Consider the following 16,856-nt stretch of genomic DNA (forward strand, 5'->3'; position numbering starts at 1 on the left):
CAGATCTGTGATTCATCAGTCTTGTACAATTCACAGTGCTCACCGTAGCACATACCCTCCCCAATGTCTATCACCCAGCCACCCCATCCCTCCCATCCCCCACCACTCCAGCAACCCTCAGTTTGTTTCCTGAGATTAAGAATTCCTCACATCAGTGAGGTCATAGGATACATGTCTTTCTCTGATTGACTTATTTCACTCAGCATAACACCCTCCAGTTCCATCCACGTCGTTGCAAATGGCAAGATCTCATTCCTTTTGATGGCTGCATAATATTCCATTGTGTATATGGACCACAACTTCTTTATCCATTCATCTGTCGATGGACATCTTGGCTCTTGCCACAGTTTGGCTATTGTGGACATTGCTGCTATAAACATTGGGCTCACATACCCCTTCGGATCCCTACATTTGTGCCCTTGGGTTATATACACCCAGTAGTGTAATTGCTGAAGATCCCTGCTTCTAATTACAGACCCTCCTCCCCGCTCTCTGTATGTGGTTCCAGCAGCATCCCCACTCCCCTGCCCTTTGTCTGCATCTGTGATCTGTGAGGGTGACTAGAATCACACAGTATAACTGTCTTCTCTCTTCTGTTGCATGAACTCCTGACCACGTCTCCTCTCTTTGCTCCTCCTGTGAACATTGCTCCCCACCATACCTCCCATGTCGAGGGCAAAAGTCTGTTAACTAGACACGTCCCTTAATTCACAAAGAAGAGTATTACAGTGGCTGGTCTGCCCTGAGATTTCAGCCTGGTGAAAACTTTGGAACCCGGCGTGAAAGCAGGTTTTCCGTGTGACCTAGGTCCTTGCTTAGGCTCTCTTATCAAATTCTTCTCATTTATAATAGATTCTTCTCTACTCTGGTAGGCTTCTTCCCGGGCGGCCAGTGTCGTTGAAAACTCATTGGTATGCAGGAGACCCAGTCAACATGCTTAGCCTCACCTCCAATAAAACTGAGCCAATATGTGTCTTTTTCTACACTTTGGAGGACAATTTATTTCTAAGTCAACTCAGAACTTGGTATTTCTCTGAATCAACTGAGTTTAGTAATTTCGTATAAATTCCAACTGCAACAATATAGTTTACATAACTATGAACAATATTTGATGTGTTTCTTTCTCTTGAATGCCAGGAGTTTCAGTTATTTAAAATTACAGGAATGCATGCAAGAACTCTCATACATTTACATAGAAACCACTTGATTATGGTATTTTTCTTGAAAATAGCCTACTTCTGTATGGTGTTCAGTTGACTCGAGTTTTTTGAACTTCTCGATAGAAGAGTAATAAAGATGACCTTGGGGAATGTTTAAATAATGTTTATGAAAAATAAATCTTAAATATTAAATCTTCTTTTCACAAGTGTATAAAACTTAGGAAAATTATATGTATAGGGTAATTCTAAACCTTTTTGACAGGAGTATGTATGCGTATGTATGTATTTCTGTGTATATTATGTGTGTATATATCAATACCTACTTTTCATCTATATAAGTATATACATATAAGGATAGAAATATGTACATATATTAGAACATATGTGCATTCCTGTATGTACACATGTATTATATGCGTATATCATTTATCTGTTCTTGTATATATATATATATGTATATATATGTCTATGTATTGTGTCTTTTACATATTTTAAAACACATACAGATGTTTACACTTTTTTCCTTTTAATTCTTTTCAGTGTACTCACGATTTACGGAACGATGCAGAGACTCTTCCTAAATTGTTAAAGCGATTTTACGTAAATAGTCAGAAAAATGCAGAACATTTAAGTAGAAGTGTTTTCACCCAATCACTTGAACAGAAAATGTTCCATTGTCTGACACTAGCTTGCATAGTATCACATTCTTTTTTCACTGGAGGAAGACTGGTTTATTAGGACCATGATGCATTCTTGGAAATTAGGACCTTATGAACTAGGTAAACTCTACCTCTGAAACTAATAGAAAGAAAAGTGTTGTACACAGCCACAAAAGTCTGTGTAACTCAGTTGAAAAGTCAGCACTAATACTTATTAGGCACTTGTAGGTGACAGTTGACTTTGTATGAACTTTATTTTTCTAGACTTATTACAGAATTAAAGTAGTCAGGAAATTTTATAGAAATTGAAAGGAATTTTGATTTTTCAGGAAGCTGAAATGATTGAGAAAGAGCATTTTTTTAGTACAAAGAGCACGAGAGAGAGAGAACCTATAAAAACTAATTTTTTAGGTTTCAGTAGAGATGTTTTACAACACATTTGTTATTATTTCCAGTCTTTAAAAGTAATTATATCTTGCAATGACTTCAGTACGAGGAGCTACGGAAAATTAGACTTGGGGCGGGAGTGGGAGGAAGCAAGGATACTAACATTTGAAATACCAGGCACCTACTGTTTCTTTTCGGTTCTTTGTTGACCTTCTCTTTATTACGACCCTGGGGAGAGATAAAACAAACAAACAAACAAACAAACAAAAAAACCCTGGAGATAACAAATGACAAAACAAACAAACAAACAAACAAACAACCTGTGTCTTTTATCTGGGCCATTGACAGGCTGATTCTGTGCCCTGCACAAAGGATTATAAAGTTGAGGAGCTTTTTATTAATTTAATCGCCGAACTGCTTTCTCTACAAGCCACTTAGAGAGCACTTCGCAGAAGGAGCTAACCTGTGGTCGATGGCCAAATGAACTTTGACAGAGTCTCATTTGCTCTTGAACCAGACAAGCAGTTAGTGGTTGGGGGAGAATGTGAAGCACTCGGAAACATTTGCTAATAGACACCGGAACACGTCTAAATGGGATATTTGTAATTAGATGTCTTTGGTTTGTTAGAATAGAGAGTTAATGCCTCTAGAAGCTTGACCTCAGAACGGATCAGTTAGCCTTTTACCAGAAAATATTTATTCAATTCTGACGTTTAAGGAGGAAAATATAAATTTCCCAAGACATGCTAAGAACAGCCTTCAGCAAATTAGTGTCAAAACACAAACCGTTTACAGTTCATACACTTGTGAAAATAATATAGCTGATACATGTGTAAATAATTATAACAATATCTATTCCTACAGAGTTTTTCCAAGGGGCCATCAGAAACACCAAGATGAGATTTTTGCTATGCTTGGGAGCCAGATCCAAGGTCCCCCTTTTTACAAACAGCCTTTTCCCCAAGACTCTGGGAGATGTGCAGATCACATGGAAAGCACAGGGGAGTACTTGTCAGACCACCGTGTTAACTGTCATCGTTTTTGCATGAGGGTGCATTCTGTAGAGGCAGCGAGGTATAGCCGAGATACCCACTGTGTGAGCAACTGGGCAGGTTCTAATAAATCATTGCGTGGTCACGGCCTACGACGTGCAGAGGACTCCACATAAGCAAACATTCAGCTTCAAAAATAGTTTACCATGACTTCAATTAAAAAAAAAAAAACACTTTTTTTTTTCAAATTGTAATTACCCGAAGAAGCTTCTACAAGTTTAAGAACATGGTAACTATAATTAATAGTACTGCGTGTTCAGCTGAAATTTGCTCAGAGTAGATGTTAAACTTTCTCATCACACACACACAGTGTAACTGTGCGAGGTGGTGCCTGTATTATTTGCCCTGATTGTGGTGATTATGTTATGGCGTAGATGTCTAGCAAATCATCATGTCATACCTCTTGAATACATACAGTTTTACTTGTCAGGTATACCTCCATAAAGCTGGGCGGAAGTATAAGAAAAGAGAAAGAAGCCTACCTTGCAAAAAAATGAATCCCATACAGTGACTGTTAACATATCAGAGGACAGCCATGGTAATTTAGGAGTTTAAAAAAAAAAAAGTATGTATGAGGAGAAGGCTTAAATCGGGGACACGAATAACTACACAAAAACCTTGGAAAAGAAAACTGAATTTAAGCTATGGAAGAATACTTTTATTTCTATTAAAAGGTAGGGAAGATTTAAAAAGAATATTTGGGGTGGAGACCTCTGAATTATAATGAACAGATACAGGAAAGAAAACTTAAAGGATTTTTGGAAGACACATGATTCAAAGTGTTTGCACTGGGGATTTACCTTTCTCTGAGTGAAAGCAAGGTTTATACAGTTGGTATTAAATGATGAGATAGAATGGTTATAAGTTTACCAGTGACGCAAGCCCTTACAATAGTTTTAAGGATTTTAAGTGATATGGTTGCTGTTTGAATGACCACATCCACCTTGGACACCGTATGGTTAAAGATGGCAGGGATGCTGAGCCATGTGAAAAATATCTTCAAAAATTATTTGCAGGGACCTTCCTTGAGTTGACAACATATCTATCAAATTTTGGAGAAGAGGTATCGGTTGCACCTGGGTTCAGTTTATCTCAATGTTGATTGATGAACTCTGAAGTGATAAGAATGAGTTAAGAGGCAGCCAGGATGGATTTGTCATGGAATGAATGGCAGCATTTGCTATTTTAATGAGGAACCAGCTCGCAGACAAAATGAAATGGTGCTTACAAGTAACACGTGAATTCTGGCTCTGTTCACAGGGCCACAGCTAAGTCAATCAGCAAAGCTTCATTATTTGTTATTAGGTCCTGTGGTTTTGGCTACATTTCTCCTGTGACCTATTGCGTCCTATCTTTAGGCTCTTGGTTTCAAATGATGGGGCTGCACAACCTCATCCAAGACCTCAGAGATAGGAACCGTGCAAGGTACACATGTTTCTATAGACTTTGCCAGCAAAGTGTATCCAGGGAATAAAACAGCACATAGATACCTGAGTCAGATTCTGGATTTTTTTTTTTAAAGTACCTTGCATTTGATGTGGATCATACGCTAATTAAATCGTGCATAATGCTAAATTTTAAAATGTTGCTATGGATTTCCATTTGAAGAAGACCACTCCAGCCGAAAGAATGATGTTCAGACAATGGGCATAGGTTGAGAAACGGAAATTCAGAGCAGGAATCCCAGACCATTAATAAGGCGCCACTGACAGTGACAGAGAAGAAAATCCTATTCTGTTCCGATGAATACTTTAAACGTTCTTGTTTCCCTTGCAAATAAACAAATAAATAAATGCTTTGAAATATTCAGTCTCATTGAGAAAAACCCGATTAAGCAAAGAACCCACAACACCATTCCTCACCTTGAGAAATGTGTAGTCTGTGTAGGACAGAAACTAGAAAAATCTACGCGTAAGATACCACAAGAGACATGAAGAATGCATTGCTCACGGCACGGAAGAACATGGTGCCGACAGGCAAAGGGTAAATGAGGTATTCAGTCCACTCAAGCAGGATGGATAGTTTGTACGCAGGTGGAAGTGTGGCGTGACCTACAGAACGAGGTCCAGAAGATAGGTTGGCATCAGTGTTTCTGAATTTAAGAGCAAGAACCTTATACAGGTTTGTTCTTTATTGCCTGAGGGGAAATGATGCAATAGACCATGCTCATCTGGTTTCCCCAAAGAACGAAATGTCACAATGTGTGCTGTATCGGTAAGCCTACGGGTGTGTGTGTTGTATGGATATTTTTTCGATTTGGTGTAGCGAAGGCATGGCGTTTAATTGGAGAGGCGGTATAGCCTGAGGACGTCAGACTCTCGAAGTGACAAGTACAATGTATGTTGCTCTTTCTGCCCTCTCTTTAGCGACTCACTGGAAATAGCATGATACTCTGTATATGATACATGATAAATTTAGGATGTGTTGTAAACCATATTCCATTTATAATGCTATCAATAACTATTATCTGAACAGCTGTGTAATACATGAATGGAAAATACATTTAAATATTTATTTACGGGGTGCCTGGTGGCTCAGTCGGTAAAGCGTCTGCCTTCGGGTCAGGTCATGATCCCAGGGTCCTGGGATTGAGTCCCGCATCGGGCTCCCTGCTCTGCGGGAAGCCTGCTTCTCCCTCTCCCACTCCCTCTGCCTGTGTTCCCTCTCTCGCTGTGTCTCTCTCTGTCAAATAAATAAATAAAACCTTTAAAATAAATAAATATTTATTTACAAGTTGCATGAAGCATATAAACCCGCACAGGTGTATTTGTTTATTTAAATGAATTTAATTGTTTGCTGCTCCTAATTACACAGAATTAACTAAACATTAGGTATATATAAGTACGATCATATACTGTTATTACATTAAGTACTGATTGAATATATACAACTGTGTACACATTTATGACATATTATTTACAAGTATGTATTGCAATTTGTATATAAATTAATTTAAATATTTATAAATAATTGCTTATACCATCAAATTGTACTATATTACATGGTATATTTTATCTATCTATTTATTTTTAGGGACAGAGAAAAAGAAAGCAGGGGGAGTAGGGGCAGAGGGAGGCAGAGCATCCCAAGCAGACTCGGCGCTCAGCGTGGAGCCCGACACGGGGCTCAATCTCATTACCCTGAGATCACGACCTGAGCTGAAATCAAGTCAGACACTTAACGGCACGGAGCCACCCAGGCTCCCCTTCCATGGTATATTGAATACACATTATCATGTTTAAACCTAGAGATTTATTTAATACTCATTGTGATGTATATTTAATTTATTAATGTATCTAATACTCATGATCGGGTATGAATCTAGAGAGAGCATATGTAATACGTCAGATGTGTTTAGATAAACAGGATATTTGAGATAAAATTATATCAAACATGCGATCTATTAATTGATAAGCGTAATTGTAACTGTTACTGACAGGCTCATCACATAAGTCCATAGGTATTTATATACAATATAGGGAAGTGTAAGTATCAATAGTTACATAATACACACAGACACATGTGTACGTATGTTCCCGAGGAAGTCAGCTGTGACCGATGGGACTTAGCAAGTGGGATTGGCCAGAATGTGCGCACCCAGAACCTGAATATAATGAGTCAGGCCTTCAAGAACACAGGCGGTTGCTGACTAATGTAATAGCGCCTCTGGCGGGAGAACTAAGAGAGGCCTCATGAGCACAGGAGTCATGGTCGTATAGTCCATGCAATGTCCCAGCGCATTGGAGCGGGCCAGAGGGACTCACAAGGACATTCAGGACTAATCCCCAAGGACAGCTGGGAAGACTCGGTAGTGTGGGGTCTGGACAAAGAGGAATACGGGTGTCCATAATGATGAGGACCCACAGAAGGCAGGCAGGTCACAAGATGCAGTAGTACACACACACCCTTTGCGCCCCACAGTATCTTCGATTCTGAGCCCTAGAAGACCTCCTCAAACCCGTATACTGGAAGAGAATCCCTATGCAGGGGTGGAACACACTTCCCAATGTCTCTCAGCGATTTATCTGCCCCTTCTCCACGGAGAAGAATTTCAGAGTTGGGAGATGTGGGGCCACCATCCGCTCTCCGAGCATTTGAATATGTTTTCGAATTCAAAATATTCTGCATTTCAAGTCATGAATAGACCCCAGAAAAATCAACACGGTTTTTCTTTGCAAAACTCAGTAGCACAATACAATGACAGAAATGGCAAATGTTCTGCAGAATCCTTTTTGCCAAGGACGTATCGTTACAGTATCGACGATGACATTTTTCACATCGTTAGAGTATCAACGACAACATTTTTCACAACATGGTAACTGTTTCTGCAGAATGACATAGTAGCAAGTGTAAGAAAGTCTGAATCCTTTGTGCTGGGAAGGAATCCCTCCTTCATAAATCACGAGTTAGTCAGTCTTTAAAGTGCACCACGTGTGTTTGCTGTGCATGATTTTCATTTCAGACGTTTGATTTCCACCAACCATGGAATTGTCCCCATAGTTTTCAATCCAAAACCGAGACAACTGGCACACACTCACAAAAACTACTTTACTCACAGTTACTCAAGGAATTACAGTCCTGTTCACTAAAGAGAATTTAGTAAGGAGTTTTGACCCCCCTCATGTGTACGGGCGATTTGAAACCATTTGACACTTTAATAGATCACGATTTAATAATGTTAGTTTGAAGCTGACTTTCAGTGAACACTAGGAAATATAATGTAAGTGGTATACATATATGACATATAATTACAGCTCACCTAAAAATTGCAAGTAGTTCCTTGACTCCTTTGATTTGCAGGACTGTCCCAGCAACACTAACATTATTACTGGTAAATGAAAAGTAAGAATCTGGGAAATGAGTGGGTATCAATAGCATTCTATGTTTGCATAAGTGCTTTTAATGAAGTATTAATCAGTGATACCAGGTTTGTAATTACAAACTTCTCTGGACTTTCAGTCTGTCAAGTGACATAAGTAAATCCCATGTGGGTACACATTATGGAGTGTATCTAAATGTATATATATTTGGAAACATTTTCTTGCAGAGTATATGGAGAGGTTAGTGTTCTGCAGAATATTTTAAAAGAGCATTTACATAAGTGCCTCCTCAGGGCCATGAAGGGATGTTTCTGTGGAGATACCCCAATCCACACATATTTAGTTACCACCTGCCTTGTCATTGAGCCTGGTTGCAGCTATGGAGATATAATTACCGTTTTTGAGAAATTTCCCCACCAGCAAGAAGAATACAGTCACAAACTCTCTAAAATGAAGCCGGTTGCACATGGGAAGGGTACACGGTGCGTCTCCTTGCAGACTAATCTACAAAGTCCCGTCACATTGCTTATCACCTTCATTCTATGTGTGTTGCTTTCCTTGTTGCTTTTCTTTTCAAGATTTTTATTTTATTTATTTGAAAGAGAGAGAGAGCACAAGCAGGGGAAACCACAGAGGGAGAGGGAGAGGGAGACTCCCAGCAGAGCAGGGCTCCATCGCAGGACCCTGGGATCACGACCTGAGCCGAAGGCAGACACTTGACCGACGGAGCCACCCAGGCGCCCCTGTTTTCCTTATTTCTAAAAGGAGATTGAGAAAGTTCATTTTTTCAGCCTCCCGTGCCAATACCTGGGTTCCTTATCCTGAATCTCAGTATACCCATCCTTTCTGTCTTGTCTCTTTTGCAACTCTGTGTATGGACCTCTTAACATGAGTTTTCCAAACATACGTTTTTGCATTTGTCACTAAAAATTGTCTGCTGCGTAACCCAGATACAAAATGGGGTCCTCGGCTTGATTCCTTCATGGTGGATCCCGTGCCAGCTATAGATCTTGTTGCTGCGGAGTCTCCTGCTCCGGAGGGTGGCTCTCAAGTCCTGGAGGTCTTGCTTGCTTTCTCCCCTGGGCATCCTGCAAGCTTCTCTGGATTGGCGCCAGTTCTGAGAAGGGCTGCTCTGCGGCGGTGGCCAGTAGGCGTCAGGTCATAGGTACTCAGCAGATTTTGTTTCTGACAATGCTGACCTGGGGCATTGGAACCAATCTCCCGATTCCCCACATGTGGGTGTGTTGCAGGCTGGGACAAGAAGCGCCCTCTGCATTTCTCATAAACCCAGGCTATCCACCTGCCTCCCGGCAATGGGAGGGTAAACGTTCCTCTGACTTTCTCAACTGCATTATCCGTCTCTCTCTGAGTCACACGGTGAGGGCCCTGAACGGATCAGCCCTTGGACTTTGTCTTTTCAGTTGGGCCCTCATCTTTTGTTCCACGTAAATCCTTTCAACAAGCAGTATGTGAGTGCAACGTCTGTTTTCCACACCCCCCAAACTCGCATAAAGACCGCGTGCAAACACCTTCTGGGTCTTCGTCCCTAGAGACACTCTGGGCACACGTAAGCCCTCAGTTCAGATGAATTTCTGGGATGTTAACATGCACACTCGAGGATTGTGGTTTAAGAGAGGACAGGGTTTAGAGAACCGATGCTAGAAGAGATGATCCGATGGGCAGGATGGCGCTGGATCTGGCCGATCTCTTGGTGCATATCACAGCAATTGGTGGCTCTTCTAGATACCTCTTGTACGTGGAATCATGCAGAATCCATCCTTCTGTGACTGGAGCATCATGTCCTTAAGCTTCATCCATGTCTTCATGTGTAGAAACATCGCCTTCTTTTTTAAGGCTGATGGATACACCATCGTGTGCATACACAACTTTCCTTGATCCTCCTGCAAGGCACACTCACGTTGTTAGCACGTCTTGGCTATTGTGAGTCATGCTGCACTGGACACAGATCTCCTAGAGACCCTGATTCCAGTACAACGGTGGTTGTCAGGGACCAGGCAGAGGGGGAGACAGAAACAGGTACTACCTGCTGCTGTTGAGCAGGTGTGTAGCCTGCACCATGCAAATCTGCTCTACAAGTCCGTGTGTACGGTTACCGATAGTGTGCACTTGAACATTCAACAGGAGGGCAGATCTCACGGAAGCGGTTCTTACCAGCAATGACTCGGTTCGAGTAGCTTGTTCACCCATATCACGTGTTCCCCAACAGATTTGGGGAGTTGGCAGTTCCCAGTTAAGAAAGATCTTTACAAAATAAAACCGCCTAATTGTCTGGCTCATCCTTCCTTGCATTGCTGTCAAAAATCCAGAGAAAGGAGAAAAAATAAGAGAAAGGATCTACAGATGGTTTTTTAAACAAGGGTGATGATATATATATATATATATATATGAATATAATATACTATATGATATATGTATGAACATAATATAGGAGCAGGAGAAACCAAAACAGAAGTGAAGTTGTAGTTTGGGTGATAAGAACACAGAACCGGTTTTCATGTAATGAAATGATGAGGCAGCAAAACGTCAGACATACATCTTATTTATTTATGTTTTCTGTATTTTCTGCTTCTGTGTATTTTTCACCTTTTAAAATTTCATTTTTTTTTCTTTTTTTTTAAGATTTTATTTATTTTTTTTACTTAAACATTAATCTATTGTTGCTTTTTTTTCCATTATTCTTTTTTTTTTAATTTTTTATTGTTATGTTAATCACCATATATTACATCATTAGTTTTTGATGCAGTGTTCCATGATTCATTGTTTGTTCATAACACCCAGTGCACCATGCAAAACGTGCCCTCCTCAATACCCATCACCAGGCTAACCCATCCCCCCACCCCCCTACCCTCTAGAACCCTCAGTTTGTTTTTCAGAGTCCATCATCTCTCATGGTTCGTCTCCCCCTCTGACATACTCCCCTTTTCTTCCTCTCCTGTTATCTTCTTTTCCTTTTTTCTTAAAATATGTTGCGTTATTTGTTTCAGAAGTACAGATCTGTGATTCAACAGTCTTGCACAATTCACAGCGCTCACTGTAGCACATACCCTCCCCAATGTCTATCACCCAGCCATCCCATCCCTCCCACCCCCAACCACTCCAGTAACACTCAGTTTGTTTCCTGAGATTAAGAATTCCTCATATCAGTGAGGTCATGTGATACATGTCTTTCTCTGATTGACTTATTTCACTCAGCATAACACCCTCCAGTTCCATCCACGTCGTTGCAAATGGCAAGATCTCATTCCTTTTGATGGCTGCATAATATTCCATTGTGTATATATACCACATCTTCTTTATCCATTCATCTGTCGATGGGCATCTTGGCTCTTTCCACAGTTTGGCTATTGTGGACATTGCTGCTATAAACATTGGGGTACATGTACCCCTTCGGGTCCCTACATTTGTATCTTTGTGGTAAATACCCAGTAGTGCAATTGCTGGATCGAACGGTAGCTCTAATTTCAACTGTTTGAGGAACCTCCATACTGTTTTCCAGAGTGGTTGCACCAGCTTGCATTCCCACCAACAGTGTAGGAGGGTTCCCCTTTCTCCACATCCCCGCCAACATCTGTCGTTCCCTGACTTGTTAATTTTAGCCATTCTGACGGGTGTGAGGTGGTATCTCATGGAGGTTTTGATTTGGATTTCCCTGATGCCGAGTGATGTTGAGCACTTTTTCATGTGCCTGTTGGCCATTTGGATGTCTTCTTTGGAGAAATGTCTGTTCATGTCTTCTGCCCATTTCTTGATTGGATTATTTGTTCTTTGGGTGTTGAGTTTGATAAGTTCTTTATAGATTTTGGATACTAGCCCTTTATCTGATATGTCGTTTGCAAATATTTTCTCCCATTCTGTCGGTTGTCTTTTGGTTTTGTGGACTGTTTCTTTTGCTGTGCAAAAGCTTTTTATCTTGATGAAATCCCAATAGTTCATTTTTGCCCTGGCTTCCCGTGCCTTTGGCGATGTTTCTAGGAAGAAGTTGCTGCGGCTAAGGTCGAAAAGGTTGCTACCTGTGTTCTCCTTTAGGATTTGGATGGACTCCTGTCTCACGTTTAGGTCTTTCAACCATTTGGAGTCTATTCTTGTGTGTGGTGTAAGGAAATGGTCCAGTTTCATTCTTCTGCATGTGGCTGTCCAATTTTCCCAACACCATTTGTTGAAGAGACTGTCTTTTTGCCATTGGACATTCTTTCCTGCTTTGTCAAAAATAAGTTGACCATAGAGTTGAGGGTCCATTTCTGGGCTCTCGATTCTGTTCCATTGATCTATGCGTCTGTTTTTGTGCCAGTACCATACTGTCTTGATGATGACAGCTTTGTAATAGAGCTGGAAGTCTGGAATTGTGATGCCGCCAGGTATGCTTTCCTTTTTTAATATTCCTCTGGCTATTCGGGGTCTCTTCTGGTTCCATACAAATTTTAGGATGATTTGTTCCATTTCTTTGAAAAAAGTGGATGGTATTTTGATGGGGATTGCATTGAATGTGTAGATTGCTCTAGGTAGCATTGACATCTTCACAATGTTGATTCTCCCAATCCATGAGCATGGAACGTTTTTCCATTTCTTTGTGTCTTCTTCAATTTCTTTCATGAGTATTTTATAGTTTTCTGAGTACAGATCCTTTGCCTCTTTGGTTAGATTTATTCCTAGGTATCTAATGGTTTTGGGTGCAATTGTAAATGGGATCGACTCCTTGATTTGTCTCTCTTCTGTCTTGTTGTTGGTGTATAGGAATGCCACTGATTTCTGTGCATTGATTTTATATCCTGCTACTTTACTGAATTCCTGTATGAGTTCTAGCAGTTTTGGGGTGGAGTCTTTTGGGTTTTCCACGTACAGTATCATATCATCTGCAAAGAGTGAGAGTTTGACTTCCTCTTTGCCGATTTGGATGCCTTTGATTTCTTTTTGTTGTCTGATTGCTGTGGCGAGGACTTCTAATACTATGTTGAATAGCAGTGGTGAGAGTGGACATCCCTGCCGCGTTCCTGACCTTAGGGGAAAGGCTCTCAGCCTTTCCCCATTGAGAATGATACTCGCTGTAGGTTTTTCATAGATGGCTTTTATGATATTGAGGTATGTACCCTCTATCCCTATACTCTGAAGAGTTTTGATCAAGAAAGGATGCTGTACTTTGTCAAATGCTTTTTCTGCATCTATTGAGAGGATCATATGATTCTTGTTCTTTCTTTTGTTAATGTATTGTATCACGTTGATTGATTTGCGGATGTTGAACCAGCCTTGCAGCCCAGGAATAAATCCCACTTGGTCATGGTGAATAATCCTTTTAATGTACTGTTGGATCCTATTGGCTAGTATTTTGGTGAGAATTTTTGCATCCATGTTCATCAAGGATATTGGTCTGTAATTCTCTTTTTTGATGGGGTCTTTGTCTGGTTTTGGGATCAAGGTAATGCTGGCCTCATAAAATGAGTTTGGAGGTTTCCCTTCCATTTCTATTTTTTGGAACAGTTTCAGGAGAATAGGTATTAATTCTTCTTGAAATGTCTGATAGAATTCCCCCGGGAAGCCGTCTGGCCCTGGGCTTTTGTTTCTTGGGAGATTTTTGATGACTGTTTCAATTTCCTTAGTGGTTATAGGTCTGTTCAGGTTTTCTATTTCTTCCTGGTTCAATTTTGGTAGTTGATACATCTCTAGGAATGCACCCATTTCTTCCAGGTTCTCTAATTTGCTGGCATAGAGTTGCTCATAATATGTTCTTATAATTGTTTGTATTTCTTTGGTGTTGGTTGTGATCTCTCCTCTTTCATTCATGATTTTGTTGATTTGGGTCATTTCTCTTTTCTTTTTGATCAGTCTGGCCAGGGGTTTATCAATCTTGTTAATTCTTTCAAAGAACCAGCTCCTAGTTTCATTGATCTGTTCTACTGTTCTTTTGGTTTCTAGTTCATTGATTTCTGCTCTGATCTTTATGATTTCTCTTCTCCTGCTGGGTTTAGGCTTTATTTGCTGTTCTTTCTCCAGCTCCTTTAGGTGTAGGGTTAGGTTGTGTATTTGAGACCTTTCTTGTTTCTTGAGAAAGGCTTGTATTGCTATATACTTTCCTCTCAGGACTGCCTTTGCTGTATCCCAAAGATTTTGAACAGTTGTGTTTTCATTTTCATTGGTTTCCATGAATTTTTTTAATTCTTCTTTAATTTCTTGGTTGACCCATTCATTCTTTAGTAGGATGCTCTTTAGCCTCCATGTATTTGAGTTCTTTCCGACTTTCCTCTTGTGGTTGAGTTCTAGTTTCAAAGCATTGTGGTCTGAAAATATGCAGGGAATGATCCCAATCTTTTGGTACCGATTGAGACCTGATTTGTGACCTAGGATGTGATCAATTCTGGAGAATGTTCCATGGGCACTAGAGAAGAATGTGTATTCCGTTGCTTTGGGATGGAATGTTCTGAATATGTCTGTGAAGTCCATTTGGTCCAGTGTGTCATTTAAAGTCTTTATTTCCTTGTTGATCTTTTGCTTAGATGATCTGTCCATTTCAGTCAGGGGGGTGTTAAAGTCCCCCACTATTATTGTATTGTTGTCAATGTGTTTCTTTGCTTTTGTTATTAATTGCCTTATATAATTGGCTGCTCCCATGTTCGGGGCATAGATATTTACAATTGTTAGATCTTCTTGTTGGATAGACCCTTTAAGTAGGATATAGTGTCCTTCCTCATCTCTTATTACAGTCTTTGTTTTAAAATCTAGTTTGTCTGATATAAGGATTGCCACCCCAGCTTTCTTTTGGTGTCCATTAGCATGGTAAATGGTTTTCCACCCCCTCACTTTCAATCTGGGGGTGTCTTTGGGTCTAAAATGAGTCTCTTGCAGACAGCATATAGATGGGTCTTGTTTTTTAATCCAATCTGATAGCCTGTGTCTTTTGATTGGGGCATTGAGCCCATTTACATTCAGGGTAACTATTGAAAGGTATGAATTTTGTGCCATTGTATTACCTGTAAGGTGACTGTTAACTGTCTGTTGTCTGTGTTCGTTTCTGCTCTTTGCTGCTTTTAGGTTCTCTCTTTGCTTAGAGGACCCCTCTCAATATTTCTTGGAGGGCTGGTTTCGTGTTTGCAAATTCCTTTAGTTTTTGTTTGTTCTGGAAGCTTTTTATCTCTCCTTCTATTTTCAGTGATAGCCTAGCTGGATCTAGTATTCTTGGCTGCATATTTTTCTCGTTTAGTGCTCTGAAGATATCTTGCCAGTCCTTTCTGGCCTGCCAGGTCTCTGTGGATAGGTCTGTTGCCAATCTAATGTTTCTACCATTGTAGGTTACATATCTCTTCTCCCGAGCTGCTTTCAGGATTTTCTCTTTGTCTCTGAGACTCGTAAGTTTTACTATTAGATGTCGGGGTGTTGACCTATTTTTATTGATTTTGAGAGGGGTTCTCTGTGCCTCCTGGATTTTAATGCCTGTTTCCTTCCTCACATTAGGGAAGTTTTCTGCTATAATTTGCTCCAATATACCTTCTGCCCCCCTCTCTCTCTCTTCTTCTTCTTCTGGGATCCCAATTATTCTAATGTTGTTTCGTCTTATCGTATCGCTTATCTCTCGAATTCTGCCCTCGTGATCCTGTAGTTGTTTCTCTCTCTTTTTCTCAGCCTCTTTATTTTCCATCATTTGGTCTTCTATATCGCTGATTCTCTCTTCTGCCTCATTTATCCTAGCAGTTAGTGCCCCCATTTTTGATTGCACCTCATCAATAGCCTTTTTGATTTCGATTTGGTTAGATTTTAGTTCTTTTGTTTCTCCAGAAAGGGTTTCTCTAATAACTTCCACGCTTTTTTCAAGCCCAGCTAGTATCTTTAAAGTCATGATTCTGAACTCTAGGTCCGACATCATACTAATGTCTGTATTGAGTAGGTCCCTGGCTGATGGTAGTACCTCTTGTTCTTTTTGCTGAGGTGATTTCTTTCGTCTTGTCATTTTGTCCAGAGGAGAATAGATGAATGAGAGAACGAAATGCTAACAGGTTTACAACGTCCCCAGCAAATATACTGTATACAAATCAGAAAAGACCTGAAACCAGGGGAAAAGAAAGGGAAAGAAAGAAAAAAGAAAGAGAAAAAAGAAGAAAAAGGAAAAAAAAGATAAAAACAAAAACAAAACAATACAAAAATAGCAGAATATGATCAAATATGATCAGGCTAGTGCATAGATCAGTGCCACACACTAGATTTTGGGCGTATTTTGGTCTGTTAGAAAAAAGTGCCTCCTAAAATTTTAAAGGAAGAAAGACATATATGTACAAAATAAGGGTTGATACAATGAAGGGATGGAAGATGACTGTAAAGATGAAAATTATAAAAGGTTTTATAAAAGGACTTGGTAAGATAAGTTGTTTGAAAAAAGAAAGAAGATTTAAGAAAAGAAAAAAAAAAGGAAAAAGGGAGAGAATGTGATCAGGCAGGAGACTAGAACAAAGCCATACACTAGTGATTTAGGGTATATTTTGATCTGTTAGAAGAAACTGTACCTCAAAATTTTAAAGAGAGAACAACTTATATATATATGCCAAAAATAAGGGTAACTACTATGAAGGGATAAAATATGACTCTAAAAATGAAAAATGAAAAATGTTTTTTTTTTTAAAAAGGGATTGATAAGATGTTGGTTAAAAAAAAAGGGAAAAAGAAAAATAAAAAAAAACAGTCAACAAAAATTAACTTTGATGAAATAATGAATCATGGTTAAAAAAAAAAAAAAAAAAAAGCCATGAATCTATGTGCAGTATTCCCCTAGCGCTGGAG

The 16,856-nt window shown here is 39.8% G+C and overlaps 1 protein-coding gene across 1 annotated transcript in view; it reads right to left on the bottom strand.

Moving 5' to 3' along the window:
* Positions 1–5,163: 5,163 nt before the first annotated feature.
* The window catches only part of LOC112812646 (odorant-binding protein-like), a 48,724-nt gene continuing 37,031 nt past the window's right edge, over positions 5,164–16,856 (bottom strand). The window contains 1 exon segment of the mRNA XM_073902089.1: positions 5,164–5,309. Coding sequence (XP_073758190.1) covers positions 5,164–5,309 — 146 coding nt within the window.

Source organism: Callorhinus ursinus, unplaced genomic scaffold (assembly GCF_003265705.2).
Source record: "Callorhinus ursinus isolate GAN/ISIS: 27379988/994484 unplaced genomic scaffold, GSC_fseal_2.0 scaffold16, whole genome shotgun sequence".
NCBI lineage: Eukaryota > Metazoa > Chordata > Mammalia > Carnivora > Otariidae > Callorhinus > Callorhinus ursinus.